The sequence below is a fragment of the Artibeus jamaicensis genome, unplaced genomic scaffold, assembly GCF_021234435.1.
Source record: "Artibeus jamaicensis isolate MK-2021 breed Jamaican fruit bat unplaced genomic scaffold, CSHL_Jam_final scaffold_1689, whole genome shotgun sequence".
NCBI lineage: Eukaryota > Metazoa > Chordata > Mammalia > Chiroptera > Phyllostomidae > Artibeus > Artibeus jamaicensis.
This window is the reverse complement of record NW_026522029.1, coordinates 15356259-15376362: the sequence shown is the minus strand read 5'-3', so window position 1 is coordinate 15376362 and position 20104 is coordinate 15356259. Positions and strand designations below refer to the sequence as shown.

At 55.2% G+C, this 20104-nt stretch overlaps 3 protein-coding genes across 6 annotated transcripts; 1 reads left to right on the top strand and 2 right to left on the bottom strand.

Annotated features, from left to right (window-relative positions):
* The first annotated feature begins 1951 nt into the window (after nt 1-1951).
* On the top strand, nt 1952-2600 carry H1-6 (H1.6 linker histone, cluster member). Its single transcript, XM_037152974.2, has one exon. The coding sequence runs from the start codon at nt 1962-1964 to the stop codon at nt 2598-2600; it is 639 nt and encodes a 212-aa protein (XP_037008869.2). The 5' UTR covers nt 1952-1961.
* A 2993-nt stretch (nt 2601-5593) lies between these two features.
* Nucleotides 5594-5945, bottom strand: LOC119054938 (histone H4). The gene has a single exon (XM_037152993.2). It carries the CDS (start codon nt 5937-5939, stop codon nt 5628-5630), a length of 312 nt encoding a protein of 103 aa, XP_037008888.2. The 5' UTR covers nt 5940-5945; the 3' UTR covers nt 5594-5627.
* Nucleotides 5946-10815: 4870 nt separating this feature from the next.
* Nucleotides 10816-19245, bottom strand: HFE (homeostatic iron regulator). 4 transcript variants are annotated; one of them, XR_005083599.2, is made up of 7 exons: nt 18924-19245; nt 15286-15549; nt 14858-15157; nt 13816-14082; nt 13588-13701; nt 12699-12793; nt 10816-11786 (listed from the first exon to the last, which is right to left on the bottom strand). XR_005083599.2 is itself a non-coding variant. In XM_037152968.2 (6 exons), exons 1-6 carry the CDS (start codon nt 19012-19014, stop codon nt 12753-12755), a joined length of 1077 nt encoding a protein of 358 aa, XP_037008863.2. In that variant the 5' UTR covers nt 19015-19244; the 3' UTR covers nt 10816-12752. The 4 variants fall into 4 exon arrangements, 2 of the variants coding, with proteins under 2 accessions (XP_037008863.2, XP_037008864.2); XR_008389842.1 differs by having other exon boundaries at nt 12236-12793; nt 18924-19244; XM_037152968.2 differs by having other exon boundaries at nt 10816-12793; nt 18924-19244.
* Nucleotides 19246-20104: the final 859 nt, after the last annotated feature.

Here is a 20104-nt window from a genome sequence, read left to right as displayed (position 1 = left end):
TGAACTGCAGTACACAAACCCTCTCCTGAAAGGCCTCCCGTGTCTCCCTCCTCTGCAGAGTAACTGCCAGGACTCTCAGGGAGGGAGGCTTTTGGGGACCTTCGCAAGTCGGATTTTCCTCCGCTGACCCGTGGGCCCTGACCCCACTGTGGAGTTTCCTTGGCTGCCTCCTGGGACACTGCCTTGGGGAGCAAACTCACGTCCTGACCTCTCACTAAGGCGAGTTCAGGGACAAGTCAAGAAGCATCCTGGACTTTGTCCCAATACCTGCTGCCTCTCAGCTCTGCAGAGAGCTGAGCTCGGCACACCGCCAGCCCAGTCCTGGGCCCGTGGTCCCCACGGAGCTCTTCAGCCCCGCTCTCCTATTGTTAACTGAAGGCAGGAACTCTGCCTGCGTCTCTGTGTATTTGGGGATGGGGGTGAAGGGCGGGGAGGGTATAGGGGGTCGGAGTTTGAGGGAATGAAAGTAGAAGCGACTCTCGGTGCAGGACCACAGCCAGGAAGGCGACCAGATTTGAGCCAACGTGTCACGGGTGAGATTCGCGCTCTTACTCCATCCTGAAGGGTCTTCCCTCACGCCGCCGGGACCCCGGGGAGTTAGTGCAAACAACCCCCACACGTTGTACATTATGGTTAATTAGATTGTGTCTGCCCAATTAAGGACCTCGCCTACACGTTTTGGATGATCCTGTAATGGAAAAACCAACAGGCGGAAACTCTGGAGGCAGAATTCGGTGTAAGTGGAAAGGAATCTTTTGCTCAAAGGTTATGGTTTGAAATAATGGCGGGTTTCAAAGCCCGTTTACAGCCAAAGAAAATCTGCCTGCCAACCTCTGCCGGCTCGGTCCGAGGCTGTGCCCAGAACATCTGCAACCCCAAAGTATTGCCTTGTAAGAAACGCAAGTGGCCTAGCTGCTTTCCCGTCACTGTGTGGCTCGGGGCGTCTTTCAGGTGGCGCGCCCAGACGGCCTGCTCACCGCGTCCTGTTCCCCGGCTGCTCGCTGCCCTCCCGTGCGTCCATGTGCGGGACCCGCATGTGCAACGCCAGCCGCCAGTGCCGGGCAGCCTCCCGTGTCCGGGGGAGGCGGGGGAAACGGCTTTCAGGGCCCGCCGGCCGGGGTTTCTTTCTGAACCTTGTGGCCTGCAGGCTGTGAGGACCCAGGAACTCGGGCCCCGCTGGCCGAGAAAGGGGAGAACAAGTAGGGCAACGCTCCCCACTCTCCCCTTAACGGTCTGGACCCAAATCCTCTGCACTGGGGAAACGTAGACAAAGGTACTTCTCTTACTCACCTGTGCTGCCCAGTTGCCAGGGCAACTGCCCATGCGCAGTCCTCAGCGCTTCCCAATCCTTCCCCTACCAGGTGGGGTGCAGCCTCTCACGCTGCTCCTGGGGTTACTGCTCCCTCCGCCCAGCCATTGGGCCAGGCCCCCATCCCCTTACAGTTCTACAGCCGACTCCGCAGTAAGACACCCTAGAGTGTTACTTTTCTTACACACACACTTAATCGTCCATAAAAGTCAGGGCATGGCTGATTTTTCCCACCCATTGGAAGACAAGCATTTGGAAGACCACTGAGAAAACATAAGTCTCTTGCTAAAAATCAGTGTTAAATGCACAAAGAAGAGAGGAAACTTTGTTCTCCTTGAATTTTGCTGAAAATCGAGGACTTTGTCGCATACTTTCGGCATGCTGGGTCATATTTTGTTAAAACGTGAGAAGGCACACGAGGCTCGAGTCTCCGGGGATCACCCGGCAACAGCACTGGGTGGCTCTGTGCAGACGATTTTTTGTGGGCTTCGACTTTTGGGGGGAAAACAAACACAAATGCTCCTCCCTCGAGGGGCGGGGCTGTGCCCGGGTGATGCACCAATCAGAGCCCGTCCTGCCCTATATAAGGCGTGCGGGCCCCTGCGGAATTTCACGCTTCCACTGGTTCTCAACTTCCGTTTTCTTTACTGTGATGTCTGAGACTGCGCCTGTGGACCAGGCTGAACCCGGCCCTGCTTTTATGGGGAAGCCAATAGTCAAAAAGCGAGGGAAGAAGCAGAAGGACGTGACAGGTGTGGGCCGTAAGACTCCCAGTCTGTCTGTGTCCAAGCTCATCACTGAGGCCTTGCTGGTGTCGCCGCAGCGAGCCAGCATGTCGTTGGTCGCGCTCAAGAAGACGCTGGCGGCCGCGGGCTACGACGTGAACAAGAACAACAGCCGCATCAAGCTGGTGCTGAAGAGTCTGGTGAGGAAGGGCACCCTGGTGCAGACCAAGGGTAGTGGTGCTTCTGGCTCCTTTAAGTTAAGCAAGAAGGCAGCTGCTCAGCTCACCAATGTCAAGGTCAAGAAGCCCGCTTCTACTAAGACCAAGAAACTGGTCTTGTCCAGAGAGTCCAAGTCTCCGAAGAGCGCCAAGAGCAAGAAGACAACCCCGAAGCCGAGAGCGACAGCAGGTCAGAAAGCTGCCCGAGGCGTGTGGAAGGCTGCAGGAGCCAAGGGCAAGCCCCCGCGGAAGAGCCCTGCCAAGGCCAGGGCGGGCAGGCCCGCCGCCGGGAGAGCCGTGCTGACCCAGCAGAAGGCGAATCCCAGGAAGGCAGCGCCTAAGAAGTGAGAGGCTGATCTTCAGAAAGACCCAAAGGCTCTTTTAAGAGCCACCCAATTGACATTAAAGTGGCGTAACACTGGACTTCTCTTGGAAGTTTGACACTGCAAGTCAATCTCCTTAGCTTAAAGAGAATTTAACGGAGGTGACGTAAGGGGTTTGGCACGGTACGCTAGTGTTTACACAACCCCAAAATGCTGGGTTGTGCATGAGTCAGTGAGAATGTCATGCAGGCCTTGTGCAAACTTACACATTACTTGACTACAGAAACCCACGTCGTGTAGGAGTGCGGGGTAGCTCAGGCCCCCAAACACAGTTCTGTTTTCTCAAGTGTCTGTTCTAGGCTTTTATGGGGTGTCCTGACAGCGTAGTGAGGGTAAGTCTGGCGTCTATGGCCTTTGTGGGGGTCAGAAATAAAAGTCAAGGTGTCATTATGACTCTAGGGAATTTTTAAATCTCTTTCATGTTTAACAGAAGCTTAATTACCCAGAGTGACTAGCCAGTAAAAATCAAATTTGCAGTTGTCCCATGAATGATGCGATCCTCGTTATTTCCAAACTTCTACAGTTAAACTGGTCAGCACATGTTGCTACCAAGTCTTAAAAATTGGCTTGATAATTGCTTTAAGGCAACTGAAATACCACGCATTTTACTTTTGAAGAGTGTACAGATTGGACTCCACTTTACTTTTGAAGAGTGTACAGATTGGACTCCACGGGCAGAAAAATGCTAAACCGAAAGCTTTGGGGGGAATGTTGGAGGCAGCTCACAGTGGGTAGGGTCTGAACCAAACGTTTGTAAAAAGAAAACCTGGTTGTATTGCAAAGCACTCATGGCGTGAGTCTGTTTCCCATTTTAAACACAATTGGTTCGTTGCAGTTTTCACGGAATTTGTGATTTAGCATTCTTATTTAAAGATCAATCCAGGAAGCATTAATCTTATACTGTTCATCCAGTTTTGGGGTTTGGCATTTTCGTGCAAAAGGTTGTTAGTGCACTCTTGGAATCTGAGCACCTTCTGCAGGTGACTCACTAGGACCTACCCTTTCAGGATTCAGGTCTATAATCAGAGGTCTGAGAAAGAAAATTACATTGTGTCCCCTAAGGAAAGTGACTAACCACACTAGCTTCAATTCCCACCGTGCGTGCCTTGCTGGGATATGCTGTCCAGTCTCCCTGGAGGAGGGAGTTCTTCTGCGTTAGATGCTTCGCTTGGCCGACGAGCAGTGAGTGGACCTCAGACCTGGAGACCCTCCTGCCACAGAGGAAGGGGGTGAGCAAGTGGCCTCATCCCGCCCAGTGGCTGCCCGCCTCCCAGCATTGCTCAGAGCCTCTGGAACGGGTTCCAGGACCCCATTCGCCGGTGCTCCCCCAGCCTGTTAGCATCTGGCACACGTAAAGTTAGAAATAAAATTTACTTCTCCAGCTCAGGGGACTGAGATTCAACCTTTCATTTAGCCATAGAAAACCGTCGCTGTGATCCTGCCCTTCTCAGTTTAACATAATTTTCCATGCCACACCCCATATTGTCCTCCGGGAGCTCCCCCAAGAGGCCTCATTTACATAACCCCGTGCGTGTGGGGCCACAGGAGTGAACCTTTATGGAGCCAGCGCTGCCCAACATCCGCTAAATCCAAAGGGCCTTCCTCAGAAGGCCTCAAAATGCACAAGATACGAACATTTCTCTTATGGAGCCAGTTGTTTTACTGGCATAATTTGCTCGTTTTTGCTTTTACACTCCTTAAAAGCATCTACCTTTGGTTTGTAAAAAACACCCAAATTTCTTAACACCTTAGTGTGGCAAGATGCCATGACTGAGTTATAGAATCACATTGCAAGAGAATGCCTCTACCTTTCAGCAACCTCATGGGAACTGTTAATCCAAATTATCTGCTCAATTAATGTCTGGGCAACTCCTACCGGCCCTTGATGCGATTTTTGTGGGAGGCCCTGATAAGGGCCTTTGGTTTTGTTATGGAGAGGGAGTTTGTGAGTTTGACCTAAGGATATAATTTTTAAAAATTATAACCCTATTGTAGTGTTTGAATGGTCCATAAAAAAAATACAGCTGACAGCAGGCAATAGTCAAAAACAGGAAGATGAGCTGGGAGTCTGGGAGTGCGGTGGGTTAGGTGCTGGAGGCCCATTACCGCAGGAGGGAGCTCCCCCTTCACAAATACAAAACCATCCGGCTCAGAGGAAGTTAGAGACTCGGGTTAGAACACTGACCGCCCCTCCCGCAGTCGAGGGTAATTTACAAACTGCTGGGCCTCGGGCTTAGGGTGGGGCCCAGCCTGAGAAGAGACAAGTGCTAGGCCGTCTATTACATTTTAACCCAAACCGTTTGGGGTGGCGAGACTCAGCCCGATGACTAAAAAGAATGGCGAGGAGTGTGAGGCCAAAGTGTGCCAACGTTTCCTGAGGTCGCTCAGAGCAAACATACCAGGCTAGCATTTGGGGCGATGTCGACTTCTAAGCGACCCGGGCTCCCCTGGGCTGCTAGCTTGCTAGCTGTACCGTCGCAGACTCGTCATTTGTGGAAATATTTACTGAAGACCTAGCCTGGGGATGCTTCAAGAGCTTCGCCTTGCTGGGAACTGCTTCTCGCCAACCGGAACCAGCGGTTGGCCCTTTCTTTGGAGCTCAAAAGGCGTGCCCTTACCAAAAAGCGACAAAAAGAAAAACCCCTGGGTTTTTTAGAGCTTTAGGTCTTTCAGTGAGTCGGGAACTAGCAACCACCCTACCCCCCCCCCCCCCCCCCATTTGCTTCATACTGTCGGCCACCTCCAGAAACCCCGGCTTCCTCTGCACGGGGCGAGGTGTCCACGCTCGTGGGTGCCTGAGCAGACTGGCCCAGACCTGTCGGGGAGGACCCACACCCCAACTACTGCCAAGTTTTAAAACCCACTACCATCAAACCCAGAGTAACGTTTGCAAAGCGCCAGCGCGAAAAGGGTGCACAGCTCTTCCCGAGAGAGAGTGGGCGGCCCTGAAAAGGGCCTTTGGAGGAAAACTTAGGCTTGTGGAAACGTTGACTCAGCCGCCGAAGCCATAGAGGGTGCGGCCCTGGCGCTTGAGCGCGTAGACCACGTCCATGGCCGTGACTGTCTTGCGCTTGGCGTGCTCCGTGTAGGTGACCGCGTCCCGGATCACGTTCTCCAGGAAGACCTTGAGCACCCCGCGGGTCTCCTCGTAGATGAGGCCGGAGATACGCTTAACACCGCCGCGGCGGGCCAGGCGGCGGATAGCGGGCTTGGTGATGCCCTGGATGTTGTCACGCAGCACCTTGCGGTGGCGCTTGGCGCCCCCTTTGCCGAGACCTTTCCCACCTTTTCCGCGACCAGACATGGTTGCAGACTCAGCGAGTGCTTACCCTTCACACTGCTTTAAATAGAATGTTAGCGGACCTGATTGAAAACAAATGCCCCGTGGGCTCTTTTTATTAGGTTTTTCCGGGGGTGGAGCAACGGAAGGATATTAACATTTCAGCATTGTGATTGGCCAGTGAGTCTCGCGATGTTGGGGCTGGAGGGGTGGGACAGGTTTCCTTGAGATAAAAACTGATTTCTCGCCTTGCATATTTTTTCCCCGTGCTAATTTGTATATTGGATGCAGGTGTCTGCTCAGTATTTTTTTTTAAAGATTTTATTTATTTATCTTTAGAGGGGAAGGGAAGGAGAGAGGGAGAGAAATATCAATGTATGGTTGCCTTTCATGCATCCCCTGCTGGGAAGTGGCCTGCAGGGAACCGGCCTGCAACCCCGGCATGTGCCCTGACTGGGAATCGAACCGCGATTGTCTGGTTCGCAGGCCCGTGTGCTCAGTATTTTTTATGTCCATTTGGTTACTAATAAATGATGTAATGGCTTGTTGGGGAATGTGGAAATAGTAAAGGAGTGTGTACGTGTAGTTCAGGGGCCTCCCCTTTTACTATTCCTATGTAAAAGGACACATTTTAACCCCCTTCTCTCTGCCTGAGACAGTGTAAGCCTAGCCCTGAGGAGCACTGGCCCTAAAAGTCTTGTGTTTGGAAAGATGAACAAGTGGAAGAATTGCAAATTAAAACTGCTTCCTTTTCTTAGTTTATCTTCAACCAAACATCTGGCTGACTCTATTTTGCAAACTCCGGGAGCCTGGGAGCCCGCACCACAGGCCCGCCTGTAGGTCCTAACAAGCTGTCCCGCCCTCCTTTATTAATCCTCTTCAACCTTCCCCAGTTTTCACTTAGCTGACCGTTTCTTGAGGATCGCTTGTAGCTAATACCAGATTGAGGTCATTACGAAGCCTTCAGGTCCTACCCCTGAGAGGACTTTGATGGGATTATTGCTGTTTTAAATAAAACTAATCCCATTAAAAAAAAAAAAAAGCCAGAAGACAGCAGAATTGGATCTGAATGTAGTTTTCAGAGGGACTTCTTAAATAAAAGTGGTTTCCTTAGCTTCCTGCAGTAATTTTTGAAAATTTCAACTGTAAGAGTCACTCTTGTTAAAATGGCAAAAAAGAAAGAAGAGAAAAAAGAAACACCTGTCTCCATTCTGGTTAACAAATAAACGCCTACTTTGGAACCTTAGAATGAGCCGGGCCTTAGAATGACCATAATTATAACCTCAGACTTTGGTAAAAAAACAAAAAAAAAAGGGGGGAGGAGCAGAAAAGACTGAGGAGAAAGTGAGAAAACTGACGCACGGTTTGTATCGCTTCTGAAACACGTCAACCCCACACTGAGGGCGTTTTTAGGTTCTGGACTTTCACTACTCCCTTCCTACAGCAACACACCTTGTAACCACAGAACCTGCTCGAAACGGCCCCGCCTGTTTGAGGAAGCCCTGAGTCGCTTCAGAGACCGCAAACCAGAATCACACGTCCCGCTGCTGAGACCTGTGCAGAGGAGAGAGAACTGACCTCCAGCTGCACCCGATGAAAAGAACCCCGGGACTTGGGGGGCAGGACCGACACTCAACCATGGAACCTTTTCGGAAGCCGAGGCTCCGCTGTCCGGGACTCTTGCCATTGTTGACATAAGGAAGTTACACCTGCAGAAAAGTTTTGGTGAGTTTGAGCCAAACCGACGACAGTTGCTGGGAAGCATCATCTCAACGGACTGAGAAATGCTCCGGGGACTGGCAGTTTAACGCCTTAATTTATATCTTGGATCCAAGGAGGAGCCACGCGGAGGGTTACGCGAAATCCACTGGTGATGGGTCAGGGAGGCGGGAGGAAAAAGGAAATTGGGGGGAGCCCCTGGGATTGGGTGAGAGGGACAATGGCAGACGCTTGGTTCTTTACACAGGTGCATGGGGGTAGTTAACACTCAGCAATTCACTTAGAAATAACAGTAAGGAGGTTTGGGGTCTCAGCTTGTGCCCGAGGGGTTTGGGTAAAAAGGGAACTTACTTGGACATTCCAAAGGTCTGTTATCCTAGCCGCCAAGAGACAACAGACGGACCTTTGTTAGGGAAAGACGCTGGCCTAGGACAGGACTGGCCGCCATGAACTGCTTTAATTACTGAATTCTCATTTTAGACCATCTTTTGTGGTTACTTCAGATCTCTGTGTTTGTAAGCCTGCCTCGCAGGCCTCCATAAGCTGGTCCGTTTCTTCCACAACGTTTCAAGGTTCTCAGATTGAAATTGCCCACCAGGCTTTTGGACACCTGTCCCCCCTGAACTCCTCAACCCCCTTAACCTGGTCCAGCAAGAAAAATGGATTTGAGGCCCAGTGTGTCTCCCCTCCTCTCTGCTGGAGGCGTCTCAACCAATAAAAATTGTCCTCACTCCAAACCCTGGCATCTTTAGTTTTGGCCCTTTGAGGAGCTGGGCACATGGACTCAGTAACCAGTGGAGACTTAGATAGGAAGAAACGTCAAACATTGCAAGGAAAAAGTGCAAGGTCAGAGGGCACAGGTAAAACTGAAATCTCCATGTGCTTTTATTTTTTGAGATTTGATTTCTTTAAGAGAGGGGAATAGAAACATCAATATGTAGTTGCCTCTCGAGCGCCGCCTACTGGGGACCTGACTTGGCCCACAACCCAGGCACATGTCCTGACGGAATGGAACCAGTGACCCTTTGGTTTGCAGGCTGGCACTCAATCCACAGATCCACACCAGCCAGGGCTCTCCATTCTTTTTAATGCATAAAAATAAAAGTAGAATGTGTACAACTATGGCTCCCTTTTTCCTAGCCACTTCTAACTCCCCCTTTTCTAAATTTTTCTCAATGACATTGACTCAATAATCATGAATGTCGAACGGAAATATTTTAAAGGTACACACATGTAGACTTATGTGAAAAAAGGATCTGTCAGCTGTTAGGGTGGTCGGTGACGTGGGCTGTGGAAGAATTCAGAGAGAGGAGAAAGTGTAGAGAATAACGTTTTTATTCACTCTCCAAGGAAGGAGAAAAGCACGGTGTGGGGAGCTACGCCAGCATCGAGGTCGAGGTCGGTAGGAGCTTTGAGCTTTTCTGGGGTTATAATTGGATGACAAAAGGGTGAGGAGTAGCTGTTGTGTGGCCCTGGGCTGTGGGGACATTGTAACAGAAGCTGCAGTTTGTTCAAATGTTACCTTCCTCCCGTGGCCTTTAGGGAGTGGCTAGCCCTGTTCCTGTCATTTCCAGTCCTGGGGACACGCGCAGAAGAGTAAACCAGCATCACATTCAACAGGGTCACAGGCCTGCTGGGAAAATGGTCCCACGGGAGCAGATGGGGCTGCTTTGTCCTTTCTTCAGCCGAGTACACGCAGGTGTTAACTTGTCCTGGGGCTTCGGAGAGGGCGGCTCCCGCTAGACCCTGTGTGGCTTCCCGTTCTCCATCCTTCTCACCGTCCTCCCCCAGGACCCATTCACCCAACGTGGAAGCCTGGCCCTTCAACAGCAGCCCCGTGAACACCTTGTGGCTAATTGGACACATGAAATACTCAAATAAAACTGTGTTGTGCAAATGTCCCATAAAAATATGGAATGCCCAGAACTACCCTCCACGGACTAACTTGATCAGAATATAATTTTTTAATTCTAATCATTATTAGACTGGTTGCCTGGGGGGTGGGGGGGAATTAGCTTATAAGAATCTTTCAGCATTTTGAAGGTGTCTTGATTTAAAGTGTGTGTGCAATTAAGAATACATCAAGTACACACTGTACCATCACACTATATCATCATCATCATTTTGCCTCAACCTCTCACAACTGCTCAAAGATGATCAGTGGTGGTTTCCTTCTGTTCTGCGGTTCCAGCTGTTCGTGTGGCTAGTGGGTGGTCTCCTCCTATTTCCTCAAACACTCAGGTTCTCACTGAGGACCTCCAGGGTCCCCAGTGCCAGCTCTGCAGTTACAGGGCCCTTGTGACGCGTTCCACTGTGGTCACCAGATGGCGCCCTCCTCTGTGCTGTGCTTCGGTCCTTTTACACGCGGCTAAATAAGATGGAATTGAAAATGTAGATAGAGCTCTGATTTTCCAAATGCGGTTGAGCTTAAGTGATGAACGAGGCCAGAAAACTTTAGCTAAAGAAATACTGAAGGACAATGGAGATTTATAAATTCAGTGTCTAAAAAAAAGAAAATTAATGGGTCAAAGGGGCAGATGTTTAATAAATGTGTTACTGGGACCGCTTGTGTGATGTAAGCCACTAGAAAACAAGCTTGCCTAATTCATTGTAACATATCCTGCATCGGGTAGAAGAGCAAGAAAAACTTCCTGGCTGTTGGCTTTGGGGACGGGAAGATACATTTGTAAAGTGGGAGAATTGGTCGGTGTGTTTCCAGCATGATTGGGAGGGAAAATTGTTCCACTAGGGGCGCTGTGCGCAAGACTGTGAGATGGTCGTCATTGGCTAGTGCGGCTGATTTGCCGCAAGTAAAGGGGGCTCAGCAGTGGCTTGTACACGCTACGTGGTGAATTACATGTTCATTTCCTCTTTGCAGCCAGACTTCACTTACCTGGTTGGTCAGTCTCATCTTATGGCTCCGGACTCACAAGTCTGTGCCACATTTTAACAGTGAGAAAAGCAGTAGGAACTGCCCAGACCCAGAGACCCTTGTCACAACTAAGAAAACCACCAGTGGGTCACAGTTTCGATGGCGCTGTTACGAGAGTGAGGTAAAACGATGAACTCACCTATCACAGCTGAAAAGAAATATTCCATGAAGCCGAATGTACAATGTTTAGATGAATTATAAATGTTCCCCAAATGACATAAGGTCGACAACAAATCATGCAGCCTACAACACACTTACCATGTGTTTATTAAAACAGACGCATTTGATGCCTTCATAGATTTCATAGCAATCCTGAGAGTAGCAGACATTATTAAGAGCTCATCATTGGCTAGTGGAATGGCAGTTTCTATTTAATTCATTTTCAATTTTTCTAATGTAAGCTCACATTACATATCCCCTTATCCACTTAACTTTTGCAACCAGGAAAAAAATTATTTTAAATAGTTGAAATCTCTTTGCCCAAATTAAGTCCATACCAGCAAACTTCTGAGTTCTACTTGGTCTCTCAAGGCACCTGCCCTCTGACACAGAACGCCTCAGGCCACAGCTTTGCTGCCAAAGACAGGCGGTGGCACCGAGATGGTGCATAGCTGAGGCATTTGCACTTGAACTCCTCACACAGAGTCGGACGAGCCACTGCACCATAGTCTGCTCATTCCTGAGAGGCTGGTTAGATTAAATTTTTGGATGTGCACAGCTGGGGACGAGAACCAGACTCCCAGGAACCCCAGGACGATGCTGGGGACCTTCCAGGCCATTCGGTGGCTTCGTTTTACCAGGTTTAATACAACAGAGGTTGCTCCAGCTTGTGGAGGGAAAAGCCACCAGGGGTCTGACGGCGGAGGCACTGCTGTAGGGAGGGCACTGTGAGGTGCAGCACACAGCCACTCAGTGCCACCAGCAGTCACAGCCGTGGCCTGGACGCCCGAGAGCACAGGCAGGGAGAGCACATGCCAGGACCCTCCCCACAGGACCTGGAGAGGAAGTCTGGCTGACACTGTTGGCTGCTGTCGCCCCGCAGGCGTGTGGGCCCAGCTCCCGGAGAACAAAGACCAGGAGGTGAGAGCATCGGCATCTGTGACCACGGCTCTTCCCTTCCATTCAGTCCACGAAGCCGGGCGTCTAAACGCAGTGGGAGGGATGGGTGAGATCAGACCCACTTGTCTCCATCTCTGGCAAGTTGTGCTTCGCTTTCTTCACTAAAGACAAAGATAGTTCTCATGTCAAAGAATTATTGTAAGAATCATATGAAGAAATGCATATACGTAGGTGCTCTGGACCGAGTCTGTTTCCAAGTCAGTGTGTTTTTGGTAAGTGTAGCCACATCTACCAAGCAAATGTTTCCAAGTAAGACCGATGTTCCCCACAGACTTGAAACGGAGCCTGTTTCCAACATGTGCTTTTGTGTAAGTGGAGCTACTGTCAGCATGTTCGTGGTCAGAACACGGGGAAAGAGTCAGCAGAGACCACGGGAAAATCACTGCTCCACGCGGAGCCCCGCACAGCACAGAGGCCGTGTGCCGTGGCCACCGCTGGTCTGGGAAACCCGGGTGACCACTCCACGCGCCAGACCGAAGGCGCCCTCCTCAACACGCTTCCCACCCACTTCCTGGGAAATTATCTTAAAGCACACCAACGTGCAGGATACCTGTTCTGGAAGGGGTGCCTCCTCCCCTTTCGCCTTGGCCGTGACCCGGACCCACTCTCTGGTGGAAGCATCCACACCACGGGGGCGTGGGGGCGGGGGAGTTATTGGAATGCAGAGAGGATTGCATGGAAACTGCACCGGGTCCAGGAAAAAAGCCTGGATGTGTGAACGGCAGCAATAGGCGAGTGCCTGCCCTGAGGAGGTCCACAGCTCTTCCCACACGTTCCGAAGGAGTGGCGGTCCCTGAAATTTCTGGAGCTTCACCGCAGAGGTAGGAGATGACCTGACGCAGGTGTGTGGAGCCTGGGCTGGGCTCCGGAGGCAGCCGAAGACGCAGGCAGCCGCTCTGGCAGCGGTCACTGTAGGGGCTGCCGGCCCATAGGAAGTCACAAACGTGAACAGGGGACGGCGAAGGGCAGGGAGTTCCTGGGCCAGTTCTGTCCTCAAACACCAAGAAACCCACCAGTGCACCGGAGTCTTGGCCTCTCTCCTGCCCAGCGGGGCTGCAGGCGGCCCTTCACCCGCATTTGGCCAGGACGTAGTCCCCGGGGGCTGCACCTGCCAAGACAAGGCGCATGGCAGGCTGGGCCGGTCTCCCTGCCCCCCGCCTCCCTCGCCGCTCCGACCCTTCCCTGTGCTTCTCCAGAAAGGAACTAGACTTCGGGCACCATTTCCTCTCCCCTGGAGGTGCTTCTTCGTTTTCTGACTGGCATCCCAGCCTCGAGTCTCGCCTTCTAACAACCCACGCTCTGCATCTCAGCACCGTGTCCCTCTGCTCCTGTCCCCACACTGCGCCCAGTGCTCAGGATGCAACTTCCCGCAGGCCTGAGGCCTCCTTGGGGGCGGGTCTGCCTGCCACTCTCTCCCCCAAACCACAGATGCCCTGGGGGTAGACAGGCCGGACGGGCCACAGGGCCGAGCAGCAATAATCACCTCTGGCCTCCCAGGACCTCCCGGCACAGCTGCTCTGGCTGGTCACCACCGCCCCGCCCCCACCCGGGTCCTCTCCTTCCCTAAGGGAATCCTGCTGCTTCAGCACCCAGAGCCCTCCTGCCCCCCAGCTCAGCGAGGTCGTTCCTCCCCGTGACATCCAAGCACTGGCTTCGTGGCTGCATCTGGACCAGACGCCCTTCTCCCACCTTGACCGCGCCACGGATTTCACGTGGCACTGAATGCGCGGCTCCTGAGAATCCAACAGGAACGGCAAACCCCTCACTGCCTCCAATGGAGGGGCCAGTGCTTCCAAAGACGGAGGGAAGGGACCGCCCCTCCCTCGGCCTACGTCCTACTTCCGTAGGACCGCAGCGCGTCCTGGGCAGAGGGCCTGACCCCTCCTCCGTCCTCCTACTCACGGGAAGCCTGCCTCTTCCGTCGGGATCTAAACACAACTCCAGTCAAGAGGACGATGGCACCAACGGCAACCCCACTGATGACTCCGACGACCAGGGGGCCGGACACCGAGGGCTCTGGAACAGCAAAGGGAGCGCTCTGAGCGCGGCAGGCCCAGGGCCGACCCTCCCCGCCACGCGGCCTGCTCCGGTCCACCCACAGGGGGCGTCGGCAGCCCCGGCCGGCCGTACCCCAGGTGGCAGTGAGGGGCTGCTCCAGGCCCGGGTGCTCCACGTGGCAGGCGTGCCTCCGCTCCTCCCCTGGGGGCACGGACACGGCCACCCGGCCCTGGTAGGTCCCGTCCCCGTTGGGAAGCACGTCCCCGTCCCCGGCATCCAGTGGCCGCCTGTCCTTCAGCCACCTCATGGTGATGTTGGGGGGGTAGAAGTTCAGAGCCCGACACTGAAGAGTGGTCACTGCGGAGGCCACGTGACGAGTCACCGTCACCGAAGGGGGAACTGGGCAGGAAAGAGGAAGAATCTGGAGAGGGGACTCTTCCTCCCTCCCGCGAGGACCAGGGCTCTCACTTCCCTTCCTCTTTGTCGGAAGGAAGGGGACGCCCTGCGTGGACCAAGCGAGCGGAAGACACACCAGCTTGTGCGCTAAAAGCGTCCCAAGGCTCCGCTCTGGAGGGGGCGTCGCGTGGGGAACCGTCACAGCCACATCAGCCTGTTGTCCTGTCCTGCGTGTCAGAGTCACACACCTGTTGCCGTGTCTTCTGTGCTTTGTCAATACACCATGTTGGATCTGATCAGAGCGCCCTTCTGGAGCGCAGAGAAGGACTGCGCACGGCCCGGTCTCCCACCAGGTTCAACCCCGGGAGGCTCCCTGCCGGGAGGGGCGTGGCAGCGCCGGGAGGGGCGTGGCAGCACCGCCAGGCCGCGGGGGCGTGGCCTGCTGGGGAGACGACGTTAACTCCCAGTCTGCTGCCCTTTGACCGGCTGCCTCCCTTGGCAATTTCTTGCCTTGGTGTCCCTGTGACAACGGACGTCTCTGACTCCTACGGGGCACACATGCGCGCAGGGTCTTGGTTCAATGGAGACCGGATGCGTCATTGGCCACAAGCGCAGAGAAAAAAAAACCCAGAAGCTCCGACTCTAGGCCACATCACAAATCTCACTTAGAAGGGGTAAACCTCAGACCTCAGCCCCTCCCCAGAGGCACCTGGAAACTCCAGGGCGGGTCTGCGCCCCTCCCCCTCTGCCCTGGGTCCCTAGGGTGTGGCACCATTACCTAGCTGGTCCAGGAGCCCCGCCCCCAGGTCCAGGAGCCTCCGCAGCTGCTCCGGGCAGTCCCTCTCCAGGAAGGCCCTGTTCTGCCTGGCCCGGATCCTGCTCACTTCCCACTCCAGCTTGGTGGCCCGGGCCTCGGGCACTGCCGCCGTCCAATTCAGCGTCTTGGGGCAGAATCCAAGGTGGTCCTCCCCGTCATAGCCGTATTTCCAGAAGCCCCTGGTGCTGTTGTCCTCGAGGATCTCACAGCCCAGGATCACCTGCAGGGTGTGGGACGCTGGCGGCGCCCCGGGCTTCATCGCTGCAACCAGAGGAGCGGGAAGCTGTGTCTGCCATCTCTGGGAACTGAGAGACCTGGGGAGCAAACTCCTTCCCTCCTCCCTGCTCCCCGCCCCAAACCTCAGTGCCAGCCCCCCAGCCCCCATGTACTCTTGCTGTGGTTGAGGTTGTCCATGATGGTCCAGAAGTCCACTGTGAACATGTGGTCCCACCCCTTCAGGCCTTGACTCAGCTGCAGCCACAGCTGCCCAGCCGCCCCTCCCCAGGCCCACGGGGCTCGGGGCTCTGCACGGCGAGTCTCGTGATCGTAGGACACGAACAGCTGGTCGTCCACGTAGCCCAAGGCCTCAAACAGGGGCAGCCCCAGGTCGGGCACGGTGGCGCCCATGAAGAGGTAGCGCAGAGAGTGTGGCCCTGGGGACACAACAGGGGTCAGTGGGCCCCGGCAGGCCTGGGAAGCGTAGGCTTCTTTCTCCCGAGTCAGCTCCTACCCTGCCCCCGGCCCCAGTGGTCCAGGCCCAGCTGTGCAGTGACTGCAGCGTCCTCCCTCCCCGTGACCGTCCAGTCTGCTCCCCGGTGCGCCCTCCCTCTGCCCAGTGCGGCTGCCGCCCCAGGCTGCCCAGCACTTGCCCAACTGGGACAGGCCACTCTGGGGTCTCGGCTCTGGAAAGCCCCGCGGTGTTTCTGGCTGTGGCCCTGAGCCCAGGAGTCGGTGCTCAGGGCTCATTAGACCCCGGTCCACGGGGACGCGCAGCTGGGTTTCAGTGCTGGTCTCTAACCCTTCCCTGGGCTGTTACAGGCTAAGATGCACTGATAACGACTTCCTTCCAAAGCAAATGGAAGGGGCCCGTAAACTGAAAGGACAAGGCCCCCCCTCCCCTCGGGCGAGTTTGCCCACACTCTCCCTCAGGTGCAGAGGGAGGGAGTCAGGCCGAGTCCCAGTGTCTGAACAGGGCTGGGGGGCGACCACAGGACAGCCCCGGGAGCTGACCTCTGCCCAGGACTCCAAGTTCTCCCGCCCGTGGGATGGCCGACGGAACCGCACACTGCAGCCCAAAACCGCCCATTTCCCCAAACGGCTCTTTCTTGTGCCTTCACCATCTCAGAAGCAGCATCGCCTGCGTCACCCTGTAGCTCAGGCTGATGGAGTCACCTTTGACCTTTCTCTAGATCACACCACACACAGACCAGACCCTTCGGGAACTTCCTTCTATAAATGTCTGATAGAGGAAGCAGTCACACAGGCCTGAGCACAGCAGGAAGGGCAGGCCACTTACTGACTGTCCCTGGGGCAGAAATTCCCTGGGGGGCCTAGCAACAGGGCAAAACTAGAGGAAACAACTATTACAGGCAAGACCTCACCCCCAGGTGACCCTTCCCCCCTAGCACGTCCTGGGGCCTGCAGTGCAGACCCCCTCAGAGGAGGGACAGGGGCTGCAGGACAGTCACACAGGCCCTGGCACTAAGCACTGAGCCCTCGGGACAATGAGGTTCTGATCAGTATCAAATAACCTTAGGAAGAGGGCCTGGGTCTGCTGAGGTCGGGCCAACCTGCAGACGCATCTAGACCCCAGCCGGGGGTCAGCTCCAGGCCCAGCAAAGCAGCAAAAGCAAGGAAACGAGGCCATGGCCGAGGTCAGGACCAGCTGGGGTGACTAATGACCGTCCGCTCCAGTGCCGATCAATGACCAGAGACAAGGACCTGGATGAATATGCTTGTGAGATTCTCCGGAGACCTCCCCTAAAAGCCCCACCTCAGGAAGCAGGTCGGAACCCTCCAGCGGAGGGCCCAGCTGCAGGCACTCTCCCTCCCCTGGGCCTTTCTGCCCCCTTCCGCCCTCGGGTGCTGACCTGTGCTTGCTTTCTCCCAAGTTCCTAGGCCCCTCTGTTTCTTGTTTAACTTGTTTTCTGAGTCGACGCAGCCCAGCTGGCTCACTTCCAGCTGTTACTTTCTAAATTAGGTTCTTGGCTCTGAATCCTTCCTTGGCCAAACTCAAGAACAGAAATTTAACATTCACCGGCAGCATATCCATCCAAAACAAAACAAAACACAACCGATTCCCACCACTGGCACAGCCCGCCCGCTCTGGCCCCACCTGGTGCAGAACGCCCGACTGATCGTTGCCCCTCTCATCCTGCCTCCCGCCGTGCAAGCTGGTTGCAGCTGACCTTGCCGCACCTGAGCTGGAACGAACCCCGCCGCCTGCGGGCCCTGCGGGACTTGCCCGTGGGCCCAGGGCTGAGCCTGTTGCCACGGGGGGGGGGGGGAGACGATGGGCAGGGTCTGGAGACACTTGTGGGCACATGCAGCATCTAGTGGGTAGAGGGTAAGGTGCTGTCCACATGACTGTCCCCGCACCGCAAAATGTCAGCAGTGCCGGATCTCGAGCCCTACTTTGACCCCCGTTCCAGGCCCACTGGGTGGACCTGGGAGGCGCCGATCCCAGTCAGTGAGACCACGCCGACCTCTGCCCACCGACCAGCCTAGAGTAGCCTGTCCTAACCTCTGGGCTTCACTTGTGTTCGCGTGAGCACTTAGCCTCTACATCCTTTTGTTTGTTTGCTTATTGTCACCCCCACCACCGCCAGAACGCTTGGTATCACAGGGCACAGACTGGGCTCCCTACGTGGCGGCCGTGGGACCGGCGGGGCCAAACCGCTGGTTGCCCTCGGCTGTGAGCACCAAACCCTCCGTTCCCATCAGACCCCGAGGCCGAACGTCTCCTGAAGTGCGGCGTTGAACGCTTGGAGCCTCGATGCAGGGCACCAGGCTCTGGGTCGGACGCCCAGGGTGACGCCGAACAAAACGCCAGTGAGCAAGGGGGCCTCCTTGTCGTCCGTCCAAGTGGACGCCGGCTCCCTGTCCTTCGGAGGCTGTGGCGGCCCGAAGCCCTGAGCCTGCGCCCCAGAGCACTGTCTGCCCCACTGAAAACAAATGCCGTACTCAGCATCGGAAACCCCGATTTACTAAATTCTTTGTAACCTGCGGAAAGTCATTCAACCCGACAGCCTGGAAAATCTACAGGAGGACAGGTCCTCCCGCCCAAACGCAAAGCGGGGTCAGCCGCTCACAGGAGAGAAGGTTTAGAAACCGAGGGCGTTGGTTCAGCGGTGACCGTCCGTGTTCGGCGTCCTGGTAAAGGCCCCTTAGTGAGGCTGCGCTGTGCGCGCTGCGCCTCAGTGGGCACCGCTGAAAACCACGGCTGGGCTTTCTGTTCCAAAATTACGTTTCCAGTCGGGACAGTCGCCAAGAATCAGTGAGACCCGGGGCAGATCCCTCCCAGGGGCCGCCACCCGGGTCTCCCGGAAGGTGGAGTTCGGACCCGCCGTCCTCCCGCACGGCCCTGCCCCGCGCCCCTCGCACCGCGTGCTGACCCCCAGTCCGGGCGGCGTCGGGATTGATAGGCGGAGGGGCGCTCGGGCCGCGGCGGCACTCGGTGGGGACTTCTGAGGAGGCGAGGGGGGAGGTGACGGAGAGTCAGGAAACCCGTGACCCAAATCTAGAGACTCGAAAACCAACAGCGGCCTCCAGGAGAAACACAGGACCGACCCTTGGGCGCGTCAGGTCCGGGAGGGAGCGGTGGCCCCGAGTGGGGACAGCGCGAGGGGACCGGGCCCTGGGCCGGCGGCCACGCAACGCACCCGCGCCCCACGGCCGGGCCCTCCCCGGAGGAAGGTTGGGGACCGGGCAGCGCGAAGCTGGCGCCTCCCTCCAAGCCCGGCGGCCCCCGGGGGCGGACGACAGCCGGCTTCCCGTGCCCCGGCCCCCGCGCCCCCGCCGTACTCACGAGCTCGGCCCCGCGCGGCCGCGGTCCGCGCCCCGAGGGCCCCGAGGGCCCCGAGCAGCAGGAGCAGCGCGCACCCGGATCGCGGGCCCATCCCGGGCGGACGCCGGGGCTCCGGTGGCCCGAACGAAACTTCCTGGCCCGCGCGATCCTTTTCCGGCCGCTGGTGGGAAGCAGAGCGTCTCCCGCAGCTGGACCGTCCTTCCTGCCGCTGGGCGGCGAGTGTCAAACACCCGGGGGCCCGGCTGCGCCACGGGCTTCCCACACGAAGGGGACCGACCCAGGAAAGGACACTTAAGGACCTTCTTCTGATCTAAATATGTAAATTAAAAAACTCAGCTACGCTTTGTCAGAACTTTTAAGTTCAATGCGGTTCTGTTTGTTGTCGGAGTTGGAATGCTTAGATTTCATTATTTGATTAGAATTAATCCTATCATGATGTTGCCCCCCTCCAGGGCTCTGCCGCTCTGGGAAGTTCTAGTTAAGACTCGGACGCGGTGGTCAGCAGGCAGCTTCGTTTCCTTGCATCAAGAAGAAGGGAAGGGTTCACGTCCATTGCCCCGTCGCCCAGAAGGCAGGCTCCGCTGTGGCTTCTGTACACCACCTGGACATTACACGGTGACTTCTCTGCCGCTGCCTTAACTTACCTGGCTGGGTTCCAGGCAAGCGAATTCCTTACAGCTGTGTCTGCAAAACACTACGTTCCCTCGAAAGATGTAGCAAGGACAGCATCTAGTAAGAGCCCCCAGACATTGAGATTCTTGTCTTGTCCAGCAATAGGATTAACCAATCAGAGCCTATCTTTTAAAGACATCTTTTACAATTCACGTAAGTTACTTACATTTCTGGAGTTGCCTGGAGAAACGTGAAACTTCTGGATGCCCTGCTCTTGCCTTCAGACACTGATTTCATCCGCGGGGGGTGCCACCTGGGCATCTGGAATTTCAAAGGCCCTGCTCCCCAAGCACACACGACCAAGTCTGGGAAATGCTGCCTTACACGTTTCCAACCATAGTAACAAATGCAACACATCTGATTGTCCTAAAGCTTTTAAAGACCTGATATATCCAGTGAGCAAAGCCTTCTGCACGTAGGCAAATTCTAGCCAAGGAGGAAAAAAATCAAACTTGGAAATCAGGGGATAAGGGAATCGGGGTGGGTCGGAGGCAGAAAGTCGGCGATGA